General features: G+C 44.6%; 1 protein-coding gene across 1 annotated transcript; it reads right to left on the reverse strand.

Annotated features, from left to right (window-relative positions):
- Positions 1–248: 248 nt before the first annotated feature.
- On the reverse strand, positions 249–27,922 carry SAR1B (secretion associated Ras related GTPase 1B). Its single transcript, XM_029051733.2, has 7 exons — positions 27,825–27,922; positions 14,176–14,251; positions 10,451–10,570; positions 6,111–6,176; positions 4,964–5,067; positions 4,027–4,158; positions 249–1,099 (listed from the first exon to the last, which is right to left on the reverse strand). Exons 2-7 carry the CDS (start codon positions 14,231–14,233, stop codon positions 983–985), a joined length of 597 nt encoding a protein of 198 aa, XP_028907566.1. The 5' UTR covers positions 14,234–14,251; positions 27,825–27,922; the 3' UTR covers positions 249–982.
- Positions 27,923–27,931: the final 9 nt, after the last annotated feature.

Below are 27,931 nucleotides of genomic sequence, written 5' to 3' on the forward strand. Positions count from 1 at the left end.
AAAGCCGCTGCCTCTCATTTGCACCAGAGATGACACTACACATGAAGAGGGCAAGGTGTCTCCATCACCTGCCCGGATGGAGGAGCCCAAAAAACAGCACCAACGAGCTCCAATAATGTTTGCAAACTCGCGTGGTGACCGAGTTACGGTCCTTTAAACGAAGATGTGGATCACACCCCATTCCGGAATCTTCTCTTTCTCCAGGAGGCCAATGAAATGGGGTTAATCTCACCACTGAGAAATGGACCTTACTGGCATTAATTCTTTATTGAAGTGAGAGTGACGAATAAGAAATAGCCTGGAGTCTCAAAGAGCAAACAGTCACAAGCCACCTTAACAAATGCAAAAAGTTCAGCTTTTGTCTCTGTTTCACTGAACAGCCCACATCCTCATATTTCTAGGATATCTTCACTAGGTCAGACCCATGAAAATGAAATGTTTCCCAGTAATTCACCAAAAATTAGATTTTGTTTTATTGCATGACGTTGCATAAGAAAGAATATTTTTGAAAACTGTAAGGCATCATGCAATTAATAAGCTAATTATTAACTATACCTTAAAGACAGGTGGTTATTTCATCTAAATTTATAAAACCGGTTCCAAAAAAGAACACAATAAAAAAATTTAACATGATGAGCATTAAATATCATTCACAGATCTGTAGAATTGAGCTGTTAAAAAGTGCATTTCAACACACTGAACTGGAAAGCCCCCTCTGCCCATAGATGGTGCCGGGTGCTAAAGTCAAATTAGAAAACGCCCCAAGAGCACAAAATATTTCATGAGATTAGAAAGGAAACCTTGTAATCTTTATACTAACCTGAAATCAGTTTTCAATCCTCACAAATTAACTATGATATATTAACAATCTAAAAAATATTATGCTTCATAACCAACAAAAGTCTATTGAATTCAGGTGATGTATGCTAAGTGATCAGACAACTGAGCGGGTTTTAAACTCAGACCCGGTGTAAACTTGGCATTAATCGATGTACTGGGCGACCCATCGGAAGCCTTCTCCGTAGCCTTGCCTCTTTAGCACGCTGCACATGAAGACTTCTAAGGGCCTGGCATTCAGCTCTTTCAACGAAACACTGCCCTGAAAGAGAGAGCACGTAATCTCAGAGGTAAGCACCTTTAAAAATGGACAGAGACAAAAAATACGTAAACAAGACTAACGGAACAGAAATGAGGAAAAGCCAAAATTGGGACTTGTGTCCTTAATGCAGACTAGGCCACTGCTCTGGCAATAGTATTAGGATAAAATCGCTGCCCTAAAATGCCCCCCTTTAAAGGCAAGCCTTGTGTTCTTGTAAAACTCTGTGTTCAAGGAAACCTCCGCTGTAGCACTCATCTGAAGCCTTGGCATGTGCGCACAAACTGCTTCTTCGGGCTCCACAGCCTTCTGTTGTCAGATGAACATTCCCAAACAATGGTCTAGCCAAAACACAAGAGTGAAAACACCTGTTCTGGGAGAGTTGAGGGGACTAAACTCACTGTTTTCATATTGAAAAGGTTTGTAAGTTCAGCTCGACTAGTCCGCATGGGACGGAGGTGTGGTGAACACAAAGAAATCATCAAGACACTGCCCTCTAGACTGTAAGCTCCTTGTGGGCATGGAGCTTGTCTACCAATTCTGTCGCACTGTACTTTCGCAAGTGCTTAGTACAGTGTTCTGCACATAATAAGCATTCAATAAATTCCATTATATAATACTGTTGGTATTTGTTAAGCGCTTACTATGTGCACAGCACTGTTCTAAGTGCTGGGGTAGACACAAGGGAATCAGGTTGTCCCACGTGGGGCTCACAGCCTTAATCCCCATTTTACAGATGAGGTAAATGAGGCACAGAGAAGTTAAGTGACTTGCCCACAGTCACACAGCTGACAAGTAGCAGAGCTGGGATTCGAACCCATGACCTCTGACTCCAAAGCCCATGCCCTTTCCATTGAGCCACGCTGCTTCTCATATTGTACTCTCCCAAGCGATTAGTTCAGTGCTCTGCACACAATAAGCCCTCAATAAATACCATTATGATGTCATCTTGTACTCTCCCAAGAGATTAATACAGTGCTCAGCACACAGTAAGAGCTCAAGAAATACCAATGATAGCTTACATCACCTCTGCTCCTCACTGGGTGGTGGAGTGCCAAATAACAGCAGTCACTATTTACTTATTACTAGGTGCTAAACTCCTAGGGCAGATACCCTGTCCCACCTGGGGCTCACAATATAAGAGGCAGCAAAGGCAGGTAGCTTATCTTTATTTTACAGATGATGAAACTGAGGCCCAGAGAGGTTATAAGATGCAGTGTGGCTTAGTAGAAAGAGCATGGGCTGGGGAGTCCAGAGGTTGTGGGTTCTAATCCCCGCTTCGCCACTTGCCAGCCTGGTGATTTTGTGCAAGTCACTTAACTTCTCTGTGCCTCAGTTACCTCATCTGCAAAATGGGGATTAAGACTGAGTTCCATGTAGGACAAGCTGATAACCTTGTACCTACCCCAGTGCTTAGAACAGTGCTTGTCACACATTAAGTGCTTAACAAATACCATCATTACTCTTATTATTATTATGCAACTTGTCCAAGGTCATACAGCAGGCCACTGACAGAGCTGGAAACAGAACCCAGACCTCACAGCTCCCAGACCTTCCATGAGGCAATGCTGCCTCCCAGATGAGTTTACAACTCACAGGATTTCACCTCCTTTCTATCATTTCTTCCCACCTGTGCTTGAAAAGCCCTGAAGAAACGCCCCGTACTGCCAGAAACAGGCAATATAATAATGCTAATAATTACGGTATTTAAGTGCTTACTAAGTGCCAGGCACTGTACTAACCGCTGGGGTGGATACAAGGAAATCAGGTTGGACACAGTCTCTGTCCCATATAGGGCTCAAAGTCTTATTCCGCATTTTACAGATAAGGTAACTGAGGCACAGAGAAGTAAAGTAACTTGCCTAAGGTCACACAGCAAACAGGTGGTGGAGTCAGAATTAGAACCCATGACCTCTGGCTCCCAGGTCCATGCTATAAAGTCCATTAAAAAAAACTGAAGTCCCGAGTGCTTACCTGGGGAGGGGTGAACTCCCAAAGATTGCCTCTTCAAATTACTGTTATGCTTACATATATATTTTACAATTTACATTTTGGATGGCTAAATTTCGGCTTGTTCTAATTGCTCTTCATATTTTATTCTTTTTGTTTTATGTGTCAGTCTGTCCTATGAGCACTTTACAGATCAGGGACCCTATAATTGATTGGGCATTTACTCCAGTCTGATAAAGTGCTTGTCCCATTGTAAGTGCTCTTTTATGTGACCTACATATGTTAAATATTACACTTTGATTCATACTGGTCCCATTTTTTACAATACTGTAATCACCTGGATGGTACCAGCCTTTTAAATCAGAGGGGAAAAATGTGGAAGGGAAGGAAGAGCTTGGGAGCACCCATATTCTGAATATGCTTGTCTCCAGGGTGTCAATTTTCAAGTGGAAGCTTCTGAAGGGAAAAGCTGGAGCTGCTTCTGAACTAGGCCCAAACATCAAGACATAGGGGACACTTAAATGTCACAAACTATAGTGATGAGGAGCGGTGTGGCTTAGCAGAGTCTGGGAGTCTGAGGACTGGGTTCTAATCCTGACTCTGCCACCAGACCCTCTGGGGAACCTAGGGCATGTCATTTAACTTCTCTGTGCCTCAATTTCCTCTTTTGGAAAATGGGGATTCAAACCCTGTTCGCCCTCCCTCTTAGACTGAGCCCCATATGGGACCGGGACCATGTCCAACCTGATTAACTTGTAACTCCCCCAGTATTAAGAATGATGCTTGACACATAATAAGCACTTAAATACAATATATAAAAAATTAAAGTTAAGTAATCCATGCCCTGTAAAAACTCAATGTGGACCACTCTCCTGAATGAAAATAAACAAACAAATGTACTATAAAACTACTGCTGGAACTGAAAATTGATACAATTGAACTGGATGGGTACAAAGATGGATGACAAGGGAAATATTTACCTTTCCTGTTGTGTGTCCATACAGACCAAACAACTCCCGTAACCTCTCTTCGCTAACGGCTTCGGGTCTGTCGATCTTGTTTCCAAGAATTAGGATAGGCACATTAGCAATTGTTTCGTCGGTCATTAGTGACTACCAAGAGAAAAAAAAATTCAAATGACAAATGATGGTGTAAAATAAGTTCCTCCCCTTGCCCCCTTCCTGCCCTGCAAAGCACTAGGTAATATGGATCCCTGTACGAAAAATGTCTTTCCAAGCCCCCATTTTGGGGAGGTTAGGCAAGCTGCTCTTTGGGCACAATAGTTCAATTGTGCTAGGAATTAAGTTTTGCGGGTTTTTTGAGGGAAAAGATCCAAAAAGGAAAGGTAATGTACACCCACTGAGCAAAGAGCAGGAGTCTATACAGCATCTGGTATATTTTGGAGGCAGACTATACATTGCCTTATCAATCTCAGAGGTTCCCCAATTTTTCCCACCAGGAAGATTTGTGGTAACAAAATTTTGTTGAAACCCTGTCATGTTTTAGACCTGAAGTCTTGTGAGGGCAAGATACAGCTTAAGAATACGAGCTGCCTGCAGGAGAAGGAACAGAGCCAGGGAGCTTGCCAGGTGGTTTTCACCAAAGTGTGCCTGGATCAGAGATGTGGGATGAGTGAAATGGCCTGGCAGGGTCCTGCCTCACCCATCTCAGAGAATCCCACCAAGTGGCCACTGAATCATCAGCCAAAGGCACTGGGCTAGTTCTACTTCGGAAAAAAGAGCCCCGGGCCCAAAAAACAAGAAAAACCTCCTCTCCCTCGGCCTGAGGAGCTGGGGCTCAGAAAGGCCTGCATTCATCAGTGCAAGGGAGGAGTGGGGCAGGGAAGGAAGCTCAGAAAGGAAGAGAACTGCCCCACCCTGTGGGACTGCCACTTTTGACTCAAGCGATTTAACTTACATCAAGTTCCTGTTTGGACTCCAGCAGCCGATCGTGATCCGCACAGTCCACCAAAAACACAATGCCGTTGATGGCTGGCAGGTAGTTTTTCCAAACCCTGCGAGCTAACACAAGCAACCAGAAATCAATCCCAGCTGCTCAGGGACGACGTACTTAAAGCCCTTCATATTACAGTGAAATGCAATTGAGACGCTTCGAATGACTACTGGCTGACGCAACCAGTGAAAGAACAGTCGGTCCTCCCAGAACCCAGGGACGGAGTTACGGAAAACTCATGCCTTGCCGATGATGCACCCGAGTGCCCAAACCCTTCCTTCCGACGCAGCATCGTGCTGTACCCAGAAGGGTGGGTGCTGTGGGAAGGAGGTTCCTTAATTTCTTCAGGCAAAATGCAAAATGAAAGCCCATTTTATAAAAGAACTGCCTGGGCTCTCTTTCTTTCTGCAGCAGCAGACGAAACAAATGTTTGCTGGACTTGGGGGTTTTTATTAAAATTTGGAACTCTAGTCCCACCAACTCTACCAAAAATTTCCACACTGGTGGAAAGAGGAGATAAGATTTTTTTAATGGATCAAAGTCTTAATTTCAAAACACACACTCGAACTCTGTCGTCTGTAACCCTAACCATTTGTGCCTCATAGCCTTGAAACTGGAAACAATTCCACTAATATGCTGTTGGTGCTGGGTCAAGAGTTCAATTCCAGTCCTTTTTTCTAATGAATCTATTCTCAAATTTCTTTTTATGGGCACCATTAAAGCACACTTTGAAATGCAAGAGCTTTAGCCAGAAAACATCACTGCAATTAAAATACTGTGGATTCACCCATGAATTCAACACAGAAACTTACATTACTCCTTGCCGTGAAGAAAGGCAGAGAGTGTTTTCAGAAAGAAAGAGAGACAGAGAGGGATAGGGTAGGCGGATGTGAAAAAATCAGTCTACGCAACCGGGTCAGTTCTCTGATATCTGGAGGACAGAGGAGTAATAAATTCAACGAGGGCTGCAGTCTGAACTCTGACCCTTTCTGGAACTGAATGAGAAGTTCTGATAGCTTGGAAGAAAACGCTTCTACCAAGTGCCAACCGACTTTCTGATCGTTTTAAACAAGGTGGTCAAAACAGAGCTAATTTAGCAACAGTGAATTACCTTGGACATGGCCACCCAGATCGAAGGTAGTGAAAGTCATTCCAGCAATCGTCAGCTCTTCTGAAGCTAAAAACAAACAGAGAGATTCCTTGGTTTATTAAATATCCAGGACCCCACCAACGGTCTTTTTTTTTTTTCTGTATTTGTTAAGTGCTTACTATGTGCCAGGCATTGCAAGCTAATCACACTGGAAATAGTTCATGTGCCACACGGGACTCCCAGTCTTAATCCCCATTTTACAGAAAAGGTAACTGAGGCACAGAGAAGACAAGTGACTTGTCCAAGGTCACAAAGCAGGCAAGTGGAGGAGTTGGGTTTAGAAATCAGGTCCTCTGACTCACAGGCCTGGGCTCTTTCCAGTAAACCACGCTGCTTCCCATCATCGAATGTTGGATCAAATAACAGAAAAGTCAGTAAAGAGTCAACACAAAAGAATAGACATTTATTATAAAAACTTAAGCCAGATAATGCTTTCCCTTAACACTAACTCAGTTCCTTCAGTTTCAGTCAGTAAAACAGTCGGGTTGAGACTAAGTAGCAATGGAGGTTCAATTTAGATTCATGATCTGCTCCGTCTCTAAAATATTAAATTTTTCCCCTTCAAGAAGTCCTCTGGAAAATGCCACACCAACCTGCTGGGTCTTACAAGGAGATTCAGGAACCACTTTCTCTAACCATCACCCTTCTTGGGCCACTATACATCTCTCTTCACCTTGCTAAAGAAAATTCCTGAAAAGTCAGCTTGAAAGTTTCCCCAAATTCTGAAACTGAAGCAATGTGGTCTCAGGGAAAGAGCATGGGCTCGGGAGTCCGAGGTCCTGGATTCTAACCCCAACTCTGCCATTTACCTGCTGAGTGACCTTGGGCAAGTCACTTAACTACTCTGTGCCTCAGGTCCCTCATCTGCAAAATGGGGATTCAAAATCCATTCTCCCTTCTACTTGGACTGTGAGTTCCAGGAGGGACCGGAATATGCTCTCTCACTGACCCCACACATCCAATCCATCACCAATGCCTGCCGGTCTCACCTTTACAATATCGCCAAGATCCGCCCTTTCCTCTCCATCCAAACGACCATCGTGCTGGAACAAGCTCTCATAATATCCCTACTGGATTACTGTGTCAGCCTCCTCTCTGATCTCCCTTCCTCCTGTCTCTCCCCACTCCAATCTATTCTTCATTCCTCTGCCCAGATCAACTTCCTACAGAAACGCTCTGGGCATGTCACTCCCCTCCTTAAAAACCTCCAGTGGCTGCCTATCAACCTCCGCACAAAACAGAAACTCCTCACTCTTGGCTTCAAGGCTCTCCATCACCTGGCCCCCTCCTACCTCACCTCCCTTTTCTCTTTCTACTGCCCACCCCATACACTCTGCTCTTCTGCCTCTCACCTCCCCACTGTCCCCCGCTCACGCCTATCCCGCCGTCGACCTCTGGCCCATGTCCTACCGCTGTCCTGGAATGCCCTCCCCTTCCTTACCTCTGCCAAACTAACTCTCCTCCCCTCTTCAAAGCCCTGAGAGCTCACCTCCTCCAAGCAGCCTTCCCAGACTGAGCTACCCCCTTTTCCCCCTGCTCCCCCTCCGCTCCTCCCCTTTCCCCCTTCACCTCCCCTCAGCTAAGCCCCCTTTTCCTCTGCTCCTCCCCCTTCCCTCAGCACTGTGCTCATTTGTATATATTTTTTATTACCCTATTTATTTTGTCAATGAGGTGTACATCCTCTTGATTCTATTTATCGTGATAATGTTGTCTTGTTTTTGTTTCATTCTGTTTCGCTCTGTCTGTCTCCCCCAATTAGACTGTGAGCCCGTCGTTGGGCAGGGATTGTCTCTATCTGTTGCTGAATTGTACATTCCAAGCGCTTAGTACAGTGCTCTGCACATAGTAAGCGCTCAATAAATACTATTGAATGAATGAATACCTTGCCTTGACGCCAGCGCTTAATACAGTGCTTGGTATATCGTAAGTGCTTAAGAAACACCACAATTATTATTATCTGTTCTAAGCTCATCATAAAGCCACGGGTCCCTTGGTTCTTCTGTGCCCTTGGCCCTTACCACCCACAGACGGGTATCTGCTGAGTCCTTCACTAACTGGAGTTAGAAATCTCTGGTCTGACCCAACCTGATCCACTCCGGTCCTGGTCCATCCCCAGGCCGAGATCTGGGTGTCAGATGCGAACCAGGCATCTTGAGATTCTGACCTGATCCACCTTAGGCCAGAAGAGACCTGGGCCATGGCAGCACACGTGTGGCTGCTCCTGCAGGCTGCTGACATGCCACCACGGGAGTACAGAAGACAACAAGTGAGCGGCTGCAGCCCCTCGAAAGGAGGTCCTGGTTCCCGTCAGACAGAGAGCACTTCCTGATACCCTGCAGATACCTCCACAGCCAAGTGCCTTAAATTGGGGTGGGGGGAGGGGGTTCGGAGGAAGAGCCAGAGGGACACCCAAACCCACCCACATTCCACTTTGTGCTACCCGACCTGGACCCGGGTTGCTCAGGACTTAAGCAGGGCCTGGTCTATGCATGGTCCTCCTGCTCACTAATTTCTCCTTCATTTAATGTCTTCTAAAAGCTTGCTGGTATCCTCAGAGTGATCCTCCCTCAGGCTACATTGGGAATGAACTGGGCCTTGCCTCACTTTCTCCCAAATCCAGATCAGTTCAAATCAAGGTCAGGGATGGAGAGGGCTCTACCTTGTTCGATGAATCCTCAGTGCACTGAGTCAAACGGCTGACTCCAAGCTCTTGGACCTGTCCCACCGCCACCCGATTTTGGGAGCAGTGCCTGAGTCAAAGCTCACTCCTGTCACACCACCGGTTTGGGGGTCTGCTGGGACTCTGACCTCTGAACCTTCCGAGTTTACGGCCTTCTAGCCAAGTGGCAGGCTAAGGACTGTTCCTTTATCATCGCTGAAGATGATCTCCTCACTCGCCAGGATAAAAGTATCCATACAGCCACTGAACTGTGCAGATGTCTTACCAATTGTTCCCCGAAGAGCTCCCCCAAGAGATTTTAATCTAAAACCTTGGCCAAGATGACGATACTCCGATGTTTTCTTTAAAATATATAAAAATAACTGGGTGACCTTGGGCAAGTCACTTTGCTTTTCTGTGCCTCAGTTACCTCATCTGCAAAATGGGGATTAAGACTGGGAGCCCCATGTGGGACCTGGGCTGTGTCCAACCTGATTAGCTTGTATCTACTCCAGCACTTAGTGCAGTGTTTCGCACCTAGTAAATACTTAGTACTCCAGAATTTAAAAAAAAATTAATAGGAAGAATAAAAAAATGTACTTAGCACTCTACCTTCTGAAAATTCTCATCATTTTTGTCTGTGGCTCCTTAAAACATCACCGTTAGCTGGTATTTTCTTATTATTCCCATTTCCTGATGTACAGAGAGGCCTCTAACTTACCCAGGGCCACATAGGAAGTAGCAAAACTTTTGTACTCTCCCAAGCGCTCAGCCAGTCCTCCACACATGGTAAACGCTCAATAAATACCACTGACTGATTGATGGATTAAAGAACGGAGTTTCCAGTCTACGATTCAGTCTACTAAGCCACTCTTATGTCCCCAGAGGAGAGAAATGCTTGGTATTGGCTGACAGTTCTCCGCCCTAGACCTGCTCTAGAAGTCTCTGGCTAGTACTGATGCAAGGGCACCAATTGTTCTTTTATTCTCCTACTTGGTGGTGTATCACTTGTCAAAATCACACAAATATAAGCTACACAAACTTAACGCTGCAGGTGGCAGTAGACACGTTGCGACCCACCACTAAACACTGAAGACGCACAGTTCTCCCACAATGCTGATGATGTCACTACTACCCACGAGAAGTTCCTTATAGACACTGTCTTGTGCAGGTGTCCTATGAATTTCTCCCCCCAAACCAAGATCTTAATCCAAAACCAGGCAAAAACCTGAGGTTGCCAAACTTCACATTCAGGAAAATTTGTACTTTTAGTACCCGGCAGTTATGACACCACATGCTTGGGGGCAAGCAGTATCTCACGATGCAGCGGCAGGCCGAGCTTAAACGGGCTGGCGTTGGAGGAAAATTGTTAACTAAGTCTCCAAAAAGCGGGAAAAAAAAAAAAGCTATGACAGAACTTAGTGGATCAGAGAATTCAGAACGAGGTCACAATATTACAATGGAGGCAGGCATCGACAGTTCTGACATTTAAAAAATACAATATTGAAATGAGACATGGACTGTGTCCAACCTGTTTTGCTTATATCTACCTCAGTGCTTAGTACAGTGCCTGACACATAGTAAACACTTAAATACCATTAAAAAAAAACCACCCACAACAACAACAAAAAAGGAAACTTACTGGGATGTAATGTAGGGACATACTGTCCAAGTCTGTCATCTTTCAGCATGTGGAGTAATGTTGTTTTTCCAGCATTGTCCAATCCCAGAAATACTAGCTTTCCAGACTTCTTGTACAGTCCTGCAGAGGATTCAGGAGAGGTACTAAATGAAAATGAGTTTATTTACCAAAATCCAACACTTACCTACCTGGAGTCATTTTTAGATGACATGAGAGGAAAAAAATCTGCCAACAGCTTAAGTTAACTGGGAAAAGGAACTACTTCCATTTCTTATTCTATAAAATGACCCCACAGAGAGAAAATCATGAAGACATAGCAGGGACCTAGTTCCACATTCTCTCAGTTTTATGATCTCCTTGATTTCTGCTGGACAAGCTCTGATTTCTAAACTCTTCTTGGGTTTGAATTCAGGAGTATTTGAAAGTCTACACCTACAAGTCTCTTTGTGATTTGGGCTCTTTAAGAGCTTTCAAAGCAGTTTCCCTTTCACTCAGCCAAAGACAAATTTCTGTACATACACCTACCACTTCAAAATGCGTATTTTAATGCTAACCACACCTCGGGGTGAGTAGGCAGTTTCTGGGATAATAATAATGCCATCAAACATATCCTATCATGTATGTATTGTGCACTATGCAAGGGTATACCAGTCAAATGTTCTATCGTATTTGCTGTCATGTAAGTGCTGGCCCATAAGCCTGCCAATGGATGGGAAACTACAAGTTTGGTAAAGTAGAACTTTGCTATTTTCGTTAAATAGTCTGGGAAGAGGCTATTTTATGGGGAGAAATCAAATTTTTTTAACAATAAAAATTCATCAATTTTCATTATAAACTGAATAGAAAATTCATTTATTTTCCCTAGGTGAGGAGCCGGTCCTTCATTACAAAAATACATACATTTCATTAGGATAGCAGGAAACAAGTGATTTGGTTTAGAGATATCAGTTAGAAGTGTGATAGGATTGAAAAAATTGCATGTGATTTTAACAGCAGGGTGAACTAACGTCCATAATCAGAGGGGAGATCTACGATACTATCTTCAATTACTCATTTTAAAATCATGAATAAGTTCAGATCAGAGTTTGCAATGTTTTATTTCTTGACTCATCTTAGAGAAGCAGGACAATGTGTGGGGAAATTCCATCCAATGCCTAACACAGCTTGTGAAGAACACTCCCATTCAAATTAAGAATTCAGAAATTAAGAAATCCTTCATGGCCCCAGGTCAGAAGAAACTGAAGAGGCGCTCAGACTTCTAGTCTGTGAGCCGGGTGTGGGCAGGGATTGTCTCTGTTGCTGAATTGTTCTTTCCAAGCGCTTGGTACAGCGCTCTGCACACAGAAAGTGCTCAATAAATACGACTGAATCAAGACGTTTCTCTTTCCCACAATATGAGGGTGAGTGACTTCGACCTATTTATCTGATGATTCTCCAGGACACTGTGGCATGGCCACGTCTTTATGAGACCAAGAACCTTGGACTGTGCTGCCGTTCTAGCCGTAAATCATCATCAGAACTAGGATGGAAGCAGAAGCCCCTTTGCCCTGTGGGCGCTGGGGTGGACAGTAGGGACCTAGGTCGGCAGGAGTCCCATAAGCCTGGGACTACCCCCAGGTAGTCACTACATTCATTCATTCATTCAATAGTATTTATTGAGCGCTATGTGCAGAGCACTGTACTAAGCGCTTGGGATGAACAAGTCGGCAACAGATAGAGACAGTTCCTGCCATTTGACGGGCTTACAGTCTAATCAGGGGAGACGGACAGACAAGAACAATGGCAATAAATAGAGTCAAGGGGAAGAACATCTCGTAAAAACAATGGCAACTAAATAGAATCAAGGCGATGTACAATTCATTCAGTAGTATTTATTGAGCACTTACTATGTGCAGAGCACTGTACTAAGCACTTGGAATGTACAAATCAGTAACAGATAGAGACAGTCCCTGCCCTTTGAAGGGCTTACAGTCTAAAATAATACTACTAATAATAATAATAATAGAATAAATACTATTGAATGAACTACAGACAGCTGGAGCCAGACCAGGCCCGCTGCCTCCCATCTGGCCAACCCAAGATGGCAGTCCTATTGCCCTGCAGGATAAAGAATCTTCAGGTCCCAACTGTGCCTGGAGCGTGGGAGTTTGAGGGCTCCTCCCCCCCAGAACTGTTTCAACTACTTCCAGTATCTTGAATTACTAATTCTGTAATTCATCCCTTTCTGTCCCTATCATCCTGTTTACCTCCATTTGGATAATAAGACCATGTCTAATCTGCTTGCCCTGTACCTACCCAGTGTTTAGTATTTAGTAATACTCTGAGAAGCAGTGTGGCCCAGTGGATAGAGCACAGGCCTGTGAGTCAGAGGCACCTCGGTTCTAGTCCCGGCTCGGCCACTTGTCTGCTGTGTCACCTTGGGCAACTCACTAAATTTCTCTGTGCCTCAGTTATCTCATCTGTAAAATGGAGATGATGACTGTGAGCCCCATGTGGGATATGGACAGTATCCAACCTGATTAGCTTGAATGCACCCCAATGCTTGGTACAGTGTCCGGCACATAGTAACCTCATAACAAGTTCCACATTAAAAACAAACAGCAACAAAAAAATCCCTGCCAAATCTCACCATTGTGGGCAAAAAATTATGGTCTTGGGAAGTCCACATCTTGGCAAATGGAGCTTGTCTTTGCTTTCACTTTTTTATTCCACTTTAAAATAACATGTGGGCTGAGATTTCACTAGGGAAAGTCTGAAACCTTTATATTATGATCTCTAAAGGTTAGGTCTTTTCCTCTTTCAATTGGCTTCATCTGCATTCCCTCCTGCCTTCATGACATCCCTAGGTGGATTTCCATGGACACTTCAAACTTAACATGTCCAAAACAGAACTCATCTTCCCACGCAAACCCGGTCCTCCCCTCAAACTTTCCCATCACTGTAAACAACACTGCCCTTCTCCCTGTCTCACAAGCCCTCCACCGTGGCATCATCCTCATCTCATCCCTCTCATTTAACTCATGTATTCAGTCTGTCACCAAATCCTGCTTTCTACCTTCCTTACATCTCTAGAATCCACCCCTTCCTCTCATCCAAACTGCTACCACATGGACCCAAAATACTCACAATAACTCTCTTCCTCAACCTCCCTGCTTCCATTCCACACTTCACTCTGCTTTCCATATCAGTTTTCCAAAAGAGATTGTTCTCCGCATATCCCCTCACTCCTTTCCCTAGTGAAAGCCCTATTTGTCAAGAGAGAAAAATCTTTATGTTGAACAGACCAAAGCTTCTACATCCACTTTGGGGTAAAAGAAAACCATTCTGTTGCTGCCTGAACAAAGTTCTCCTCTTGCTAGCCCAAAGAAAAAGATTATGTGTAGGCTAGAACTATGGCTAAATTAGAGCCCTTTTAAGAAAAAAACAGGAATAGGTTCATATGCGGATTAACTACTGTCAAATTGGCATGCTAGACAAAAGGAAAGTTAAACAGACAATTCAGAGATCCCTGTGGCAAATTCCAGAAAAGCCTCAGGGGCCAAAGATCGAATATACTTTATCTACATTATTGCACATCTTTCCGTTAAGGTACACAGAGTAGACTCCCAGAAAATCGCTTCTAAATTGAAACACAGGTGGGTAGTCTGATGCCATTAAGGGAAAGAAATTAAAAAGGTAAGAGATACAAGGGGCGAGGGAGACACACACAGAGACATCCACCTTACCTAAAAACTGTAGTACACTGCTGAAACCACTGTAAATCCAATCAAATATGAAGGACATATCCAGATCTTAAAGGGCCTGAAAGACAATAATTAACATGCTGAGTTTTGCATTTTACATTACCATTATTACCAGATAAAATAAGCTTTCCCGTGGGCCACACCTATTTCAAACAGCCCCCCAAAATCTATAAATCAGACACTGCCAACCGCCAGCAACAAGCCACCCGGGACCCACTTTCAGGCCAGTTCACTTGGAAGCAGCATCTCAGGACATCTGAGTTACTGACCTGGAGCCCCCCAGCCATTCTTCCTAGTTAGTAAAGGGTGAGTGAAGATTGTTCCTTTTCTGTATTATTACATTAAAAAAAAATTTTCACTGAAACTTTATGGATCTACATAGCTAGAAATAAACCGACATAATAATCATGGCATTTATTAAGTGCTCCAGACACCATGATAAGTCCTGGGGTGGGTACAGGATAAATCAGATCAAACACAATCCCTGTCCCATAAAGGAATCTCAGTCTTATAGGGAGGATTAGCACCTATTTTATGCCCATTTTACAGCCAAGGAAACTGAATCACAGAGAGGTTAAAGTGATATGTCCAAGATCACCCTGCATGCAAATGGCAGAATGAGGAGTAGAACCCCGGTTCCTGAACCCCAAGACCCATGCTTTTTCCACTAGGCTATGCCACCTCCTTACCGGATCGATTGCCAATTAACAAAATGCCTTATTTGCACACCTCCCAACAGTTGAACATCGTCTTCCATAGTGATAGTAACAACAGGGTTGAAGGTTGGCTCTGACACTTAGAAACTTGGCTGAGACTGAGCTTCCCTTTCAAGGTTTTTGTTGAGGGTGAAAGCAATTAAAGTGTGTGAAACGCACCATCCATCTTTCTGTGGACAGCAAAACCATGGTGGGTGATTTAAGTGTGAACTGAGGTTTTTTCACACATCGGAAGAGCTCAAGATGATGTTATAAACTCAAACTGTGAAGTTGATGCAGGAGACATCCTCAGTTGCCAAGAAGTTTTCATTTTGAGCGTCAGGGTGGAAAGAGAGCTGGGATTCTATATAGTATTCTCCCAAGCGCTTAGTACAATGCTCTGCACACGGTAGGTGATTAATAAATACTGGCCTCATGGAAAGAGCACAAGTCTGGGGGGGTCAGAGGATTTGGGTTCAAATTAATTCATTCAATAGTATTTATTGAGCACTATGTACAGAGCACTGTACTAAATGCTTGGAATGTACAATTCGGCAACAGATAGAGACAATCCCTGCCCAATGCTGCTCACAGTCTAAACGATCCCACCTGCCACTTTCCTGCTGTGAGATCTTGGGCAAGTCACAACTTCTCTTGCCCTCAGTTGGGGATTCAATTCCTGTCTCCCTCCTATTTATGTGAGTCCCAGATGAGACCTGATGATCTTGTATCTCGTCCATCATTTAGTACAGCACATAGTAAGGGCTTAAATAAAGCCCACAATTACGATCAGTATTACCAGTGATTGACTGACTGATGGAGGGGAGAGGACGGTGACTAGAAAGGGTCAGGCTTCAAGGAGCTATCAGGAGAGAAAATCACCATTTAGGGGCTTTCAGCCCTGACTGGAAACTCTTAGGTCTAGTCAGAGATCTGGTTTGAGCAAAGCTGGGGGTTCAGATCAAACAGTTGCAGGGGTGACCGGCCCCCCTCATCCCTCTGAATGCTTCGCCTATGGACACATCACAAAATATGGGCCTGTGGATAAAAATAATAATGGTTTCAACACACTTTAAGACTGTAAGCTTTACTCTAGACTGTCAGCCCCTGGCGGGCAGGGACCGTGTCTACAAACTCTGTTGCATTGTATTCTCCCAAGCGTTTCGTACAGTGCAGGTAGTAAGCGTCCTTTCAATAAATACCATTGACTGATTTCCTATGAGAACAACAGATTCCCCTAATAATGCCGTCATAATCACCAGGAGAGCACTGGAAAGGCACAAATCCAAACGCTCCATTACACAGTTACCTCATCTGCAAAATGGGGATTAAGACTGTGATGTGGGACAACCTGATGCATAGTGGATAGAGCACGGGCCTGGGAGTCGGAAAGTCATGGGTTTGAACCTCGGGAAAGTCACTTTACTTCTCTGTGCCTCAGTTCCCTCATCCGGAAAATAGGTATTGAGACTGTGAGCCCCTTGTGGGACAGGGACTGTGTCCAACCCACTTTGTATCTACCGCAGCGCTTAGCACAGTGCCTGGCACACAGTGAACACTTAACAAATACCTTAATTACTATTATTATTATATGGGAAGCAGCATGGCTTAGTGGAAAGAGCCTGGGCTTGGGAGTCAGAGGATATGGGTTCTAATCCTGGCTCTGCCACCTGTGTACTGCGTGACCTTGGGCAAGTCACTTAAATTCTCTGTGCCTCAGTTACCTCCTCTGTAAAATGGGGAATAAGACTGTGAGCCCCACATGGGACAACCTATTATCTTTAATCTACTCCAGTGCTCGGCATATAGTAAGTGCTTAACACATTATTATTATTACCTTGTATCTACACCAGTGCTTAGAACAGTGCTTGGCACATAGTAAGTGCTTAACAGGTACCATAACAAAATTACTATTTCACTACAGGATTAACACATCACTTCAATCAAGGTTTGAGCCCCACAATCTGATCCTATAAGAAATCCTGAAAGACCTCTTTTTGACCTAAGCCAAAACTGAAGAAAGTGAATGATGCCCAAAGAAGCTTTTAGGTTTTCTGTAGAAGGCTATCTACTCAAAAATGGATCTAAGAGTGCTGCTGAGTTGTTCTCATGCCCTACAGAGGCACTGGCAACTTGTCTATTTTGCATTCCTTTCCTATTAATTGGCAAATGCCTGTAACAAGAGAGCACACGAAGTATTGCAACCAGAAAATCCTAAATTACTTTAAATATCAAAGATTCACTGGGCTCCAAATAGCAGAATAATGGGGAGGTTGGCATATAAAGGAGAGAGGAAGAAAGAGGGGACAGTCTAAGCAACTGATTTTTGTTCATGAAGGGTTTGGTGCTTTCAAACATAAGCAGTGAGTCCTCTAAATTCTCTGGGGCAGCCAGGCCAATACAGAATCCAAACAGAGCCAGCCAATCAATCATCAGGATCAACTATACACGGTTGGTATACTTAAGCAGGAGTTCAAGGCAAGGAGCTCTTGCATCGCTTTTGCAAAAGGACAGTATAAAAGAATAACAGTTCAACCATGTTGGAAAAGAGAGATAAGAATGGTCATAGTTCAAACTTCAGTTAAAACTACTGCTTTCTCCCCAGCACAAAATACTCACATACACAAACACACATTAAGCACTTAGTATCGTGCTCTGCACACAGTAAGCACTCAATAAATACGATTGATTGAATATATTTATATATAGTCACCCCTATGGCTTAAGTACCAATTGAATTTCCATTTTTAAAACTATCCAGACTGCCTAATTTATAAAAAAAATGTTGTTTGGGACAACCTCCATAGTATAGCTATATCTTATTGTGGACAGGGAAGGTCTGCTAATTCTGTTCTACTGTACTCTCCCCAGTGCTTAGTACAGTGCTTTGCACATAGCAAGCACTCAATAAAGCTTCTCACTCACTCACTGCACTCACGAAGCAGTGTGGCTCCGTGGAAAGAACACGGGCTTGGGAGTCAGAGGTCATGGGTTTGAATCCCAGCTCCCCCACTTGTCAGCTGTGGGCAAGTCACTTAACTTCTCTGTGCTTCAGGTAGCTCATCTGTAAAATGGGGATTAACTATGAGCCTCACGTGGGACAATCTGATTACCCTGTATCTACCCCAGTGCTTAGAACAGTGCTCTGCGCATAGTAAGTGCTTACAAATGCCAACATTATTATTATTATTAAAAAATAACACTGAGTGATTGATATCAATATCGGCTAGGCAATTAGCCAATCAGAAACACCAAAAAGCAGCTCAAACTAAGAATTAGACTGCTGAGGGTGAGATCTATAAATGCCCACAGGGAAGCTGGTGTATATATACAATTTATTTATTTTATATTAATGTCTGTCTCCCCCTCTTGTCTGTGAGCTGGTTGTGGGCAGGATTGTGTCTGTTGTTAGATTTTACTCTCCCAAGCACTTAGCACGCAGTAAGTACTCGATAAACACACTGAACGAACGGCACCAACTGAAGCAACATCTTCACTGAGGCTGATGACCTTGTTGGCATAGGGAGTAGGATGAGTTCCCTTTTCTAAATGGTGCTCGCTTGTGGCTCTGGTGGCAGCCTTGAGATGCAAACAGATTCCCCCCACCCCCAATAATCAATTTAGCCTAATCAAACAAACCACTGTGCCTACACACAAAGACCCACGCTTCGGATTTCTTCAGAGGGCAATATGCTGAAATGCAAGCACACTGTTTACATTGCTTACACTGCTTTACGACAGTCTTTCTGATATGGAAATTTCTGTTCCCAAATTTTGGTGGTGGTGTGTTATCCCCTCTCCAGCGGAATTTTCAAGATGATCACAAATGATATTTTTCATGGACCCTAAGGAAAATCAGCCCCAGTGAAGATGTTTACAGTAAAATATCCCAGGAAAGGCAGAGTGGCCTTGGTGGAATGAACAAGGGACCGAAAGCCAGAAGACCCAGGATTAAATCGTGATCTAACTGAGGCCATGTCTCTTCACCTCTCCGGGCCTAGATCCTTCATTTGTTAATTGGACACAATAGATGGTGAAGTCCCTGTGAGGCAGGGCCTGTGTCCTAACTCATAACCTATTATCTCTCCCAGAGCTGAGCACTCAGCAAGCACTTAAGACATGCCATAATTATTATCTGAATTAACTGGGATCAAGGGTTCTTGAGATTAATGAAATCAAAAGACTGGAATCTCTCACCCCTCTACCTCATCAACTTAAGGAAGAGGGCGAGAGCCTTTCAGCTCCCTACCTCCAATGCTTACCCTTTTCTCACCACCTCACGGAGAAACCTGGGACCACTGGCCATAAGGCACTCTATCAGCTCGCTCCCTTTTATCCACTCTCTTCTCCCACCACCACCCCCAGTTCACACTTTGTTCCTCTCACACTGACCTTCTCACCTTGCCTCATTTAACTCTCCTACCTCATCCTGCCCTTCCATTCTGCCTGGAAATGCTCCCCCTTCAGACAGGCGAGCAGTGTGTGGCCTTGTGGAAGGAGCACGGGCCTAGGAGTCAGAGGACCTAGGTCCTAAACCTGACTCTGCCACTTACTTGCTGTGTGACCTTAGGCAACTCACTTAACTTCTGGGTTCCTCAGTTCCCTCATCTGCCAAGTAAGGATTCAATACCTGTCTTCCTCCTACTTTAAGACTGGTTATTGGTAATACTAATAATGTTGGTATTTGTTAAGCGCTTACTATGTGCAGAGCACTCTTCTAAGCGCTGGGGTAGATACAGGGTAATCAGGTTGTCCCTCGTGAGGCTCACAGTCTTAATCCCTATTTTACAGATGAGGTAACTGAGGCACAGAGAAGTTAAGTGACTTGCCCACAGTCACATAGCTGACAAGTGGCAGATCGGGGATTCGAACCCATGACCTCTGACTCCCAAGCCCGTGCTCTTTCCACTGAGCCGCGCTGCTTCTACAACTGGTACAGTGCTTAGTAGCACGAAGCGCTTAATAAATACCACTATTATTATTATCATCAGATCTGCCAGATCACAGCTCCCCCTCTACAAAGCCCTTCTGAAATCCCATCTCCTCCTCCACGAGGCTTTCCCCTACCAATTTTTCCTCTCCCCAGGTCATATACGCTCCACTATCATCTCAGCAATTTTGTGCCACCTCTACTTTTAGAGAGCGCAGCATGGCTTAGTGGAAAGAGCACAGGCTTGGGAGTAAGAGGGTGTGGGTTCTAATCCCGGCTCCATCACTTGTCAGCTGTGTGACTATAGGCAAATCACTTCACTTCTCTGTGCTTCAGTTACCTGATCTGTAAAATGTGGATGAAGACTGTGAGCCCCACGTGGGACAACTACCTACCTTGTATCTACCCCAGTGCTTAGAACAGTGTTTGACACATAGTAAGGGCTTAACAAATACTATCATTATTAAGTACTCATAACCACCCACTCTGTTTCTGTACATATAGGTTTGCGTAAAACCACCATTTATGCATTATTTCAGCATTTATTCACACACATATACATCTTCTCACTCTACTTCCTTTTATCTGTATTGTGTGTGTTTCCCACTAGAATGTAAGCTCCTTGAAGACAGTTATCTTCCAACTCTGCTGTTTGCTTCCAAGCCCTATGTACACTGCTCTGAACACAGTAATAATAATAATAACAACAACTCTGGCAATTAAATGCTTATTATGTGCCAGGCACTACACAAAGCACTGGAGCGGATACAAGCAAATTGGGTTGGACATAGTCCCTGTCCCACATGGGACTTTCAGTCTTAATCCCCATTTTACAGATGAGGTGACTGAGACAAAGAAAAGTGAAGCGACTTTTCCAAAGTAACACAGCAGACAAGTAGTGGCAGAACTGGGATTAGAACCCAGACCTTCCTGACTCCTAGGCCCATGCTCTATACACTAGGCCATGCTGCTTCTCATAACTCAATAAATACTATTGATTGATCACAGTGCCCGAGTTTGCTGGGCTAATTTTCCTACCGATCTTTCATTTTTTTAAATGGGATCTGTTAAACGCTTACTATGTGCCAGGCACATACTAAGCACAGGGGTAGATACAAGCTAATTGGGTTGGACACAGGCTCACATAAGGCTTCACAGTCTTAATCCACATTTTACAGATGAGGTAAATGAGGCCCAGAGAAGTGAAGACTTGTCCAAGGTCACACAACAGACAACAGGTGGAGATAGGATTAGAACCCAGGTCCTCCGATTACCAGGCCCATGCTCTTTCCACTAGGCCACGCTGCTTCTTTTGCCAGTAAACTCCTGCTTGAAGGCCACTACAAGCCCCAACTTGTCCGGGAGAAGCCAAATCAAAAACCGTGGTCCTGGGATGGTGTGTATGTGCATAAAGTGTCTTGATTTCTTTTAAGTTTGGACAATTAGAAGATCTGGAAACCGCTGACACGCACCCTGGACTACTTCTTGGAATCATTTCCAACCCCTCTGCCCCACTACCATTCCAGGGTGCAGCCTCAAGGCAGTGCCCAGAGATCTGAAAGGGTGGGGGCTGGGTAAAAGGGAGCAGCACAGCATTACCTGTCCATTTGGCCACCAAAGAGATTCCTGGATCAGGAGAGTTTAATGTTTACTGCCCCTTTCAATGGTATTTATTGAGCGCTTACTATGTGCAGAGGACTGTACTAAGGTGCTTGGGAGAGTACAATTTAAGAGAATTAGCGGACATGTTAAGGATGGGGGGGCACTGGGTTTAAGTGGTGCAGAAGAGAGGGATGGTGTGAAAGATTAGTACCTCTCTTCCCTCGGTCAGAGAAGACTCTGTGATCGTGACCGATACACATGGTCCAGCCTGCACCCAAAGTCTCTCAGAATGGAAACATATTCGCCTGACAAACGCTTGTTCAAGATCTTTTACCTTTTAAATCTAAAATGGATAATTTCATTTCCAAGCGTGAAGTCACCCCAATATATCGATCTGGGGATTACCCACTTTAGGAGAAATTTTTTTTGCTATTTTTTACTTGACATTAGGAGATCCGGTAGGAGCTACCGTCCTTACTTTATTGCTTCTGAATCGGTCATACACATTAGGAGACTCTTCCTACTTTCCTAGCTCTCCTCTGGTGACGGTCTTGCACTTTTAAAAGACAAAAACTTCTTTGTAACACTTGAACCCAAACGATCCCAGGGACAACGAAAGAGCCACGGAAGGACTGTGGCATATGGTAAAAAAAAGTTTCACTTGACAAGGAACTGGATCTTGGCACTCTTCCTGGCTCAGTAACTGTTTGCCTTGTGTGACCTTAAACAAACTATTTTACCCTTCTCTGCTTCACTTTTCCCATTTAAATAGTCAGGAATATAATATTTGCCTACTTTATGACTCCTAGAGACACTGTGAGAAATGCTGGCCTGACCCTGCTAGAGGAAGAGGTGTTTTACTAGAGGAAGAGGTTGTCATCTTTCTTTAGAAATGGACAGCAGTCCCCCATCTGGATGAAGTTTTCCATCATTCTTGATGGAAGACTCTCTGTCCTGGGACTTCAGGATTGGGAGCCAGAACCAAGGAACTGAGAGGGTCACAGTGGTTTGCACCCAGAACTCTGGTGGGAATTGTGTCCGACAATGCACCTGCCTGGATGGAATGTGATGGGGGTCAGAATAATTTCGATGACAATAGTAACAGTAGTATTTGTTAAGCGCTTACTACATGCCAAGCACTGTTCCAAGCTCTGCGGTAGATACAAGGTAATCAGGTTGAACACAGACCTGTCCCACATAGGGCTCACAGCTTCAATCCCCATTTTACAGATGAGGTCACTGAGGCACAGAGAAGTTAACTGACTTGCCTAAGGTCACACAGCAGACATGGGGCAGAGCCAGAAGAAATGGTGCACACCCATGCATGGAACAATGCGAGTTTTCTTCACTCTGGAGTTCCTCAGGGAGACCACCAGCTTGATGGGAGACATCAGGCTGCATCGATCTCTTAAGGGGGCCAGCTGATACAGAAAGTAACAGTGGGGGCCTTCTTTGGAGGGCTGGACCCGGACAAAGGGCTGCAGGTGAGCCAACAGTCTCAACATCTTGGCTCACTAAGCATCACAAATCGTCTTAGACTTGTGGGAGCGGCATCTGGAACATGCCCATTGGCAACAGGGGCGGCTCCTCAGGCTCATGCTCCAGAGTTGGGACTCTGCTGTCTAGGACCATTTGGGACTGAAAACCCCCTCCAGGATCCTTTCCTGCCACCCGTGATGGGACACGGAAATCTCAGGGGCCCCAGTAGCAGAGATGTCCATATGGTTCTTGGAATAGAGTATTATGAGTCGGTTGAGAAGCAGCGTGGCTTAGTAGAGTCGGAGGATGTGGGTTCTAATCCCACCTCTGCCACTTGTCTGCAAGCCACTTAACTTCTCTATGCCTCAGTTACCTCATCTGTAAAATGAGGATTATGACTGTAAGCCCCACGTGAGACAGCCTGATTACCTTGTATCTACCCCGGAGCTTAGAGCAGTGCTTGGCACATAGTAATAGCTTAACAAATACCATAATTATTATTATTATACGAATTTTCCAGCTAAAAAAAAAAGTGTCAGCCATCTTCGAAGCAAACGATGTACGTACATCCCAGCAAGGCCCTGTCTGGCCCCTCTGAATTCTCAAGTTCAAGATGTGAGGGGGGGGGGGGGGGTGCATCTCAAGGCAGCATGGCCTAGTGGAAAGAGCACAGGTGTGGGGGTCAGGAGACCTGGGTGCAAGACCCAGCTCCTCTACCTGCCTGTTTTGGAACCTAAGACGAGTCGCTTAACTCCTCTATGCCTTAGTTTCTTCTTCTGTCAAATGGGGATTCAATACCTGTTCGCCCTCCCTCCTGAATCTATTAGCCCCATGTGGGACAGGGACTGTGTCCAATCTGATTACCTTGTATCTACCTCAGGCCTTAGGACAGTCATGGTACGTTTATCTCTACAAGCCTTGTGAGAGAAGGGACAATCCATCAACCAACGGTATTTATTGAGTGCTTACTATGCTCAGAGCACCATATTAAGTGCTTGGGGGAGTAGTTGGTAGTTAGGTTCCCTGTCCACACAGGGCTGACAGTCTACAGCCAAAGGGATAGGCTGACGGTCAAGGAATGGTAATAGGGGCGGGGCAAGTCTGCTCAAATATTGTCTTTCAAAGCTAACAGGACTTGCTGCAGTTGCCCAGGTAAACACTTGATTGGTTAAAAGTGCCCAACTGAGAATAAGACACTCCGGCAACCCACGTGAACAGGTTATGCAACCCCAGGAATAGACGATTAATTAAGAAATCTGAAAAGCAAAGGTCAAGAACAAGCATACATATACGCGTCAGCAGATTTATTTATTGCATGAACAAAATACCAAACAGGAAAAGCTTCTATGAGGCTTAGAAAAATGATCTACTCAAGTAACATAGAAATCAGTGCAGAATGTGTGACGCAACAGAATTTCTCAGATTACCAATGGGAAAATAACTTCTTAGGACCTCGTCACATTAAACTTGGGGCAACCAGAGGTATAATGGTTTTTAGATAAGGTTGTAAGATTTGCTTTAGGTAGGGGGTTTTCTTAACAATAAAGATGATCAAGTTTCCACATATTATAAACTTCAGAGCTGGGTACAGGGGAAGCAGAAATAATTTACTACCATCTAGAAAAGCAAATGAAAAATTAAGTTGAAATTACTCAATGAACTAGTGGCCTTGGAAAGTGTGGTATGCCCAACTAAAAAAAAGGTCACATCTGAACTAATTTAGAACTAAAAAAAGCACGTGAAGTTTTTTGAAAGTTAAAAGTACTTCACTAACAAGGGAAAGCTTAAATTGTGTTGCAAGCACACAGAAAGTAATTAAATGGGGGTTTTTTAAATTAGATATTGAGCTGCAATAATTTCAAAATTATCAAATGCCACTGATTGATTAAGCCTACAGCTATGAGGAAAAGGAGCGCTGAAAATGAAATCATTTCAACTGAATCAGGTTTAGGCAGTGATCTCAAAATATTTCCATAAAGTATCTGGAAGCCAGTTTGAAACTGGAAATCCAACCTGGCAAGGCTATATTTTTTAAGTCTAAATAGGAGCTACGCCTGTCCTATTAAAAAAAAATGCAGATACCCTTTGCTGTCCCAAGCCAGCATACCTTAACACATGATGGTCATCAGATTCTTATGTACATACAGTATCACCTATCAGGGGATTGTGAAAACTGCATTTCTGCCACTGTTCCCCACTCCTGCCCTCCACTTTGAAAAATTAAAGGCAAATTATGATTCTAAATGCAAGTTAATTCTAAATGCCACAAAACTGAACGTTTAAGACAAATATCAAATTCAGAGTTTATCCTTAATAGCATGGTATGACTAGAGAATTAACTGGAAAAGGCGGCTGAGGTTTGGCTAAACAACTATTCTTAGGGAAGAAAGTGCCATGCAGGCTAGTATTAAGATGACTAACAATGTCAAACATTAAACTTTGCACTCTGAACTTGATTAGTTGCACAGGCAACAATTTCTAAGTAGTCTTCCCTTCTACCGAATTCAGTGCCATTTATTGCTCTTGAAGTCTGAAATAAAGAAGCATATTTTTAAGTGCAGGGACAGACTCAAGTAGTGGGTGGGTCAAACCTCAAAATAATAGGAATATGCTACATAGGATAGTTTAGGATATGCTAAATAGGATATTTTACACTCCCCAGATGAAAGAGCTGAAAAGATTTTTCCACCTATTTACAAACAAGATTATGATCTAGGGTCTCCCAGTTGTCCTTCCGATCCCCTTTCCGTTTTGTTTCCTAAAAAGATGTGAATAAAAGAAATGGATCACGAACCATTTACGTAAAACTGACTGTGGAAAAAAAATTAGGATTAAATACAAATAACGTGCTACAAAGATTCAAAATCTGAAAACATCCGACACCACAAAAAATCCTAGCATGAAAAGCGAGCCTCAGAACACAAACATTCCAAAACGAGCGAACGAGAATCAACCATTACTTCACTTTTAAAATAGTATCTTTACTCAAAGGTAACGATAATTAAAATGTGTCTCAGCCAGGTATGTAGGTGAAGAAATGGGAGGAGGCTGAGTGAATCACTACTACAACACTGTGATTAAGAATTATTACTACAGCGTTTTGATTCATGCGCTTCCAAATGACATGGCTCTTTCCAATGACTTAGTAATGAATTTCCACGCTTAGCGCACCGAAAAAATCGATTACATTACTTGAAATTGTGCTTGGGAACAAAACAAAAATAGGCAATAGTAAAAAGTGCCTTTTGGCTACATTTCAAAAAGCGCAGTTTTCACCTGACTTCCTTAAAGCAAGGCTACAGGGTTTTAGTAAAATTGAGCACGCAACTGAAAATATAAATCGACCCAAATCAATTACCTGAAAGGATTGTGTGCGCTTAAACTATTTTTGTGAAAGAAACAAAGTGAACCGAAAATACAGCTGTGTTGGATTTCGGTTCTACATCACCGGATCCATTTCTTCCCCAGTTAATCACAAAACACCCTCGGTGACCATACCTCACACCAACATATTTAGAACAGATCTACTCTTTTAAGGCAACACAAAATGAAGTCAGTGCCACGAACTAGGAGAGGCGCAGGGAAAAATCAGTTTAAAACAGTACACGGATTAGCAACAACAAAATGCTTTTTGTCTGCTGTACCTAACCTTTGGGTTTCCTCAGATGAATACTATATTCATCCACATTTTCGCCCCGAAGAAATTCACTCTTGAAGATGCGCAAGGCCGTTTCCTCACAGTTGCAGGGGAATGGGATTGTAATTCGACAGGGCATTCTTCGGCGGGTAAAGGAAACCCTTGCTCTAATAAAGCGTTAAGTCTCTCTCTCTCTATATATAGAGAGAGAGAGATTTATATATAGATCTGATCTATAGATAGGTCTACAGCGTTAAATATATATATGTATATATACACACATAAGTGTATATATAATAATAATGGCATTTGTTAAGCGCTTACTATGTGCCAAGCCCCCCCCCCCCACATATATACGTAATTACCGAATAGACACAGACACAAACGCATATATAGAGATGTATAATGCCCGAACTGTACTTCCCAAGCGCTTAGTGGAGTGGTCTGCACACAGTGAACGCTCCATAAATACGACAGACTGGACGAGTGCGCGTATATATCTCGGGCCCCGCCTGGGAAATTCGTCCTGGGCAATGCAATGCCCACGGGGCCGGCGATTGCCCCCTGCGTGTGCAATACCTGGAATTCCCGGCTGGATCCAACTCCCCCGCTCAGTCCGGTTCCCAACCAACGATGCCAACTGCCAGAGGCCGAAGAGCTTAAAAACCGCAGGGGCTGGGGCAGTGGGGAAGCAGCGTGGCTCAGTGACGAGAGCCCGGGCCTGGGAGCCCCAGGTCATGGGTTCTAATCCCGCCGCCGCCGCCACGGATCGGCTGTGTGACCTTGGGCAAGTCACTTCGCTTCTCCGGGCCTCGGTTCCCTCATCAGGAAAGCGGGGGTGAAGACTGTGAGGCCCTACCTGATGACCCGGGATCTGCCCCAGCGCTTCGAAGAGTGCACGGCGCATAGTAAGCGCTTAAGAAATACCAACCTTATTATAATCTGGTGGGCGGGGGGAAGGGGAGGGATGTGGGTTTCTGAAGTTTGTTGCTTGTAATTTGATTTTCAATCCACCGAGGAGCTGTGAAGGCGGGGTGTCCCGGCCCCCCAGGGGTGAGAAAGCCGACCCCTCGGGGGGAGGTGGTGGCGATGGCTCTGCTCCGTCCTCAACCAACGGAGCGGCGGGCCGCCCGGCGACCCCTCTCCTCCCGGCTCCGGCCCGCCTGCCCCCCGTCCGCCCCCCCCCCACCCGCCGGGCCGGGGCCGGGGCCGGGGCCGTGGCCGTGCAGCCCGACCACCCCCCCGCCCCCGGACGGCACGGCACGGCACGGCACGGCGCGTCGCTCACCTGCCGGCGGAGAGCGAGACACCCCGGCTGCTGCCGCTGCCGCCGCCGCCGCCGCCGCCGCCGCTGCCGCTGCCAACCCCGTCGGCGCGATGGCTGCCGCCCCGCCT

The sequence above is a fragment of the Ornithorhynchus anatinus genome, chromosome X1 (genome assembly GCF_004115215.2).
Source record: "Ornithorhynchus anatinus isolate Pmale09 chromosome X1, mOrnAna1.pri.v4, whole genome shotgun sequence".
NCBI classification, from domain to species: domain Eukaryota; kingdom Metazoa; phylum Chordata; class Mammalia; order Monotremata; family Ornithorhynchidae; genus Ornithorhynchus; species Ornithorhynchus anatinus.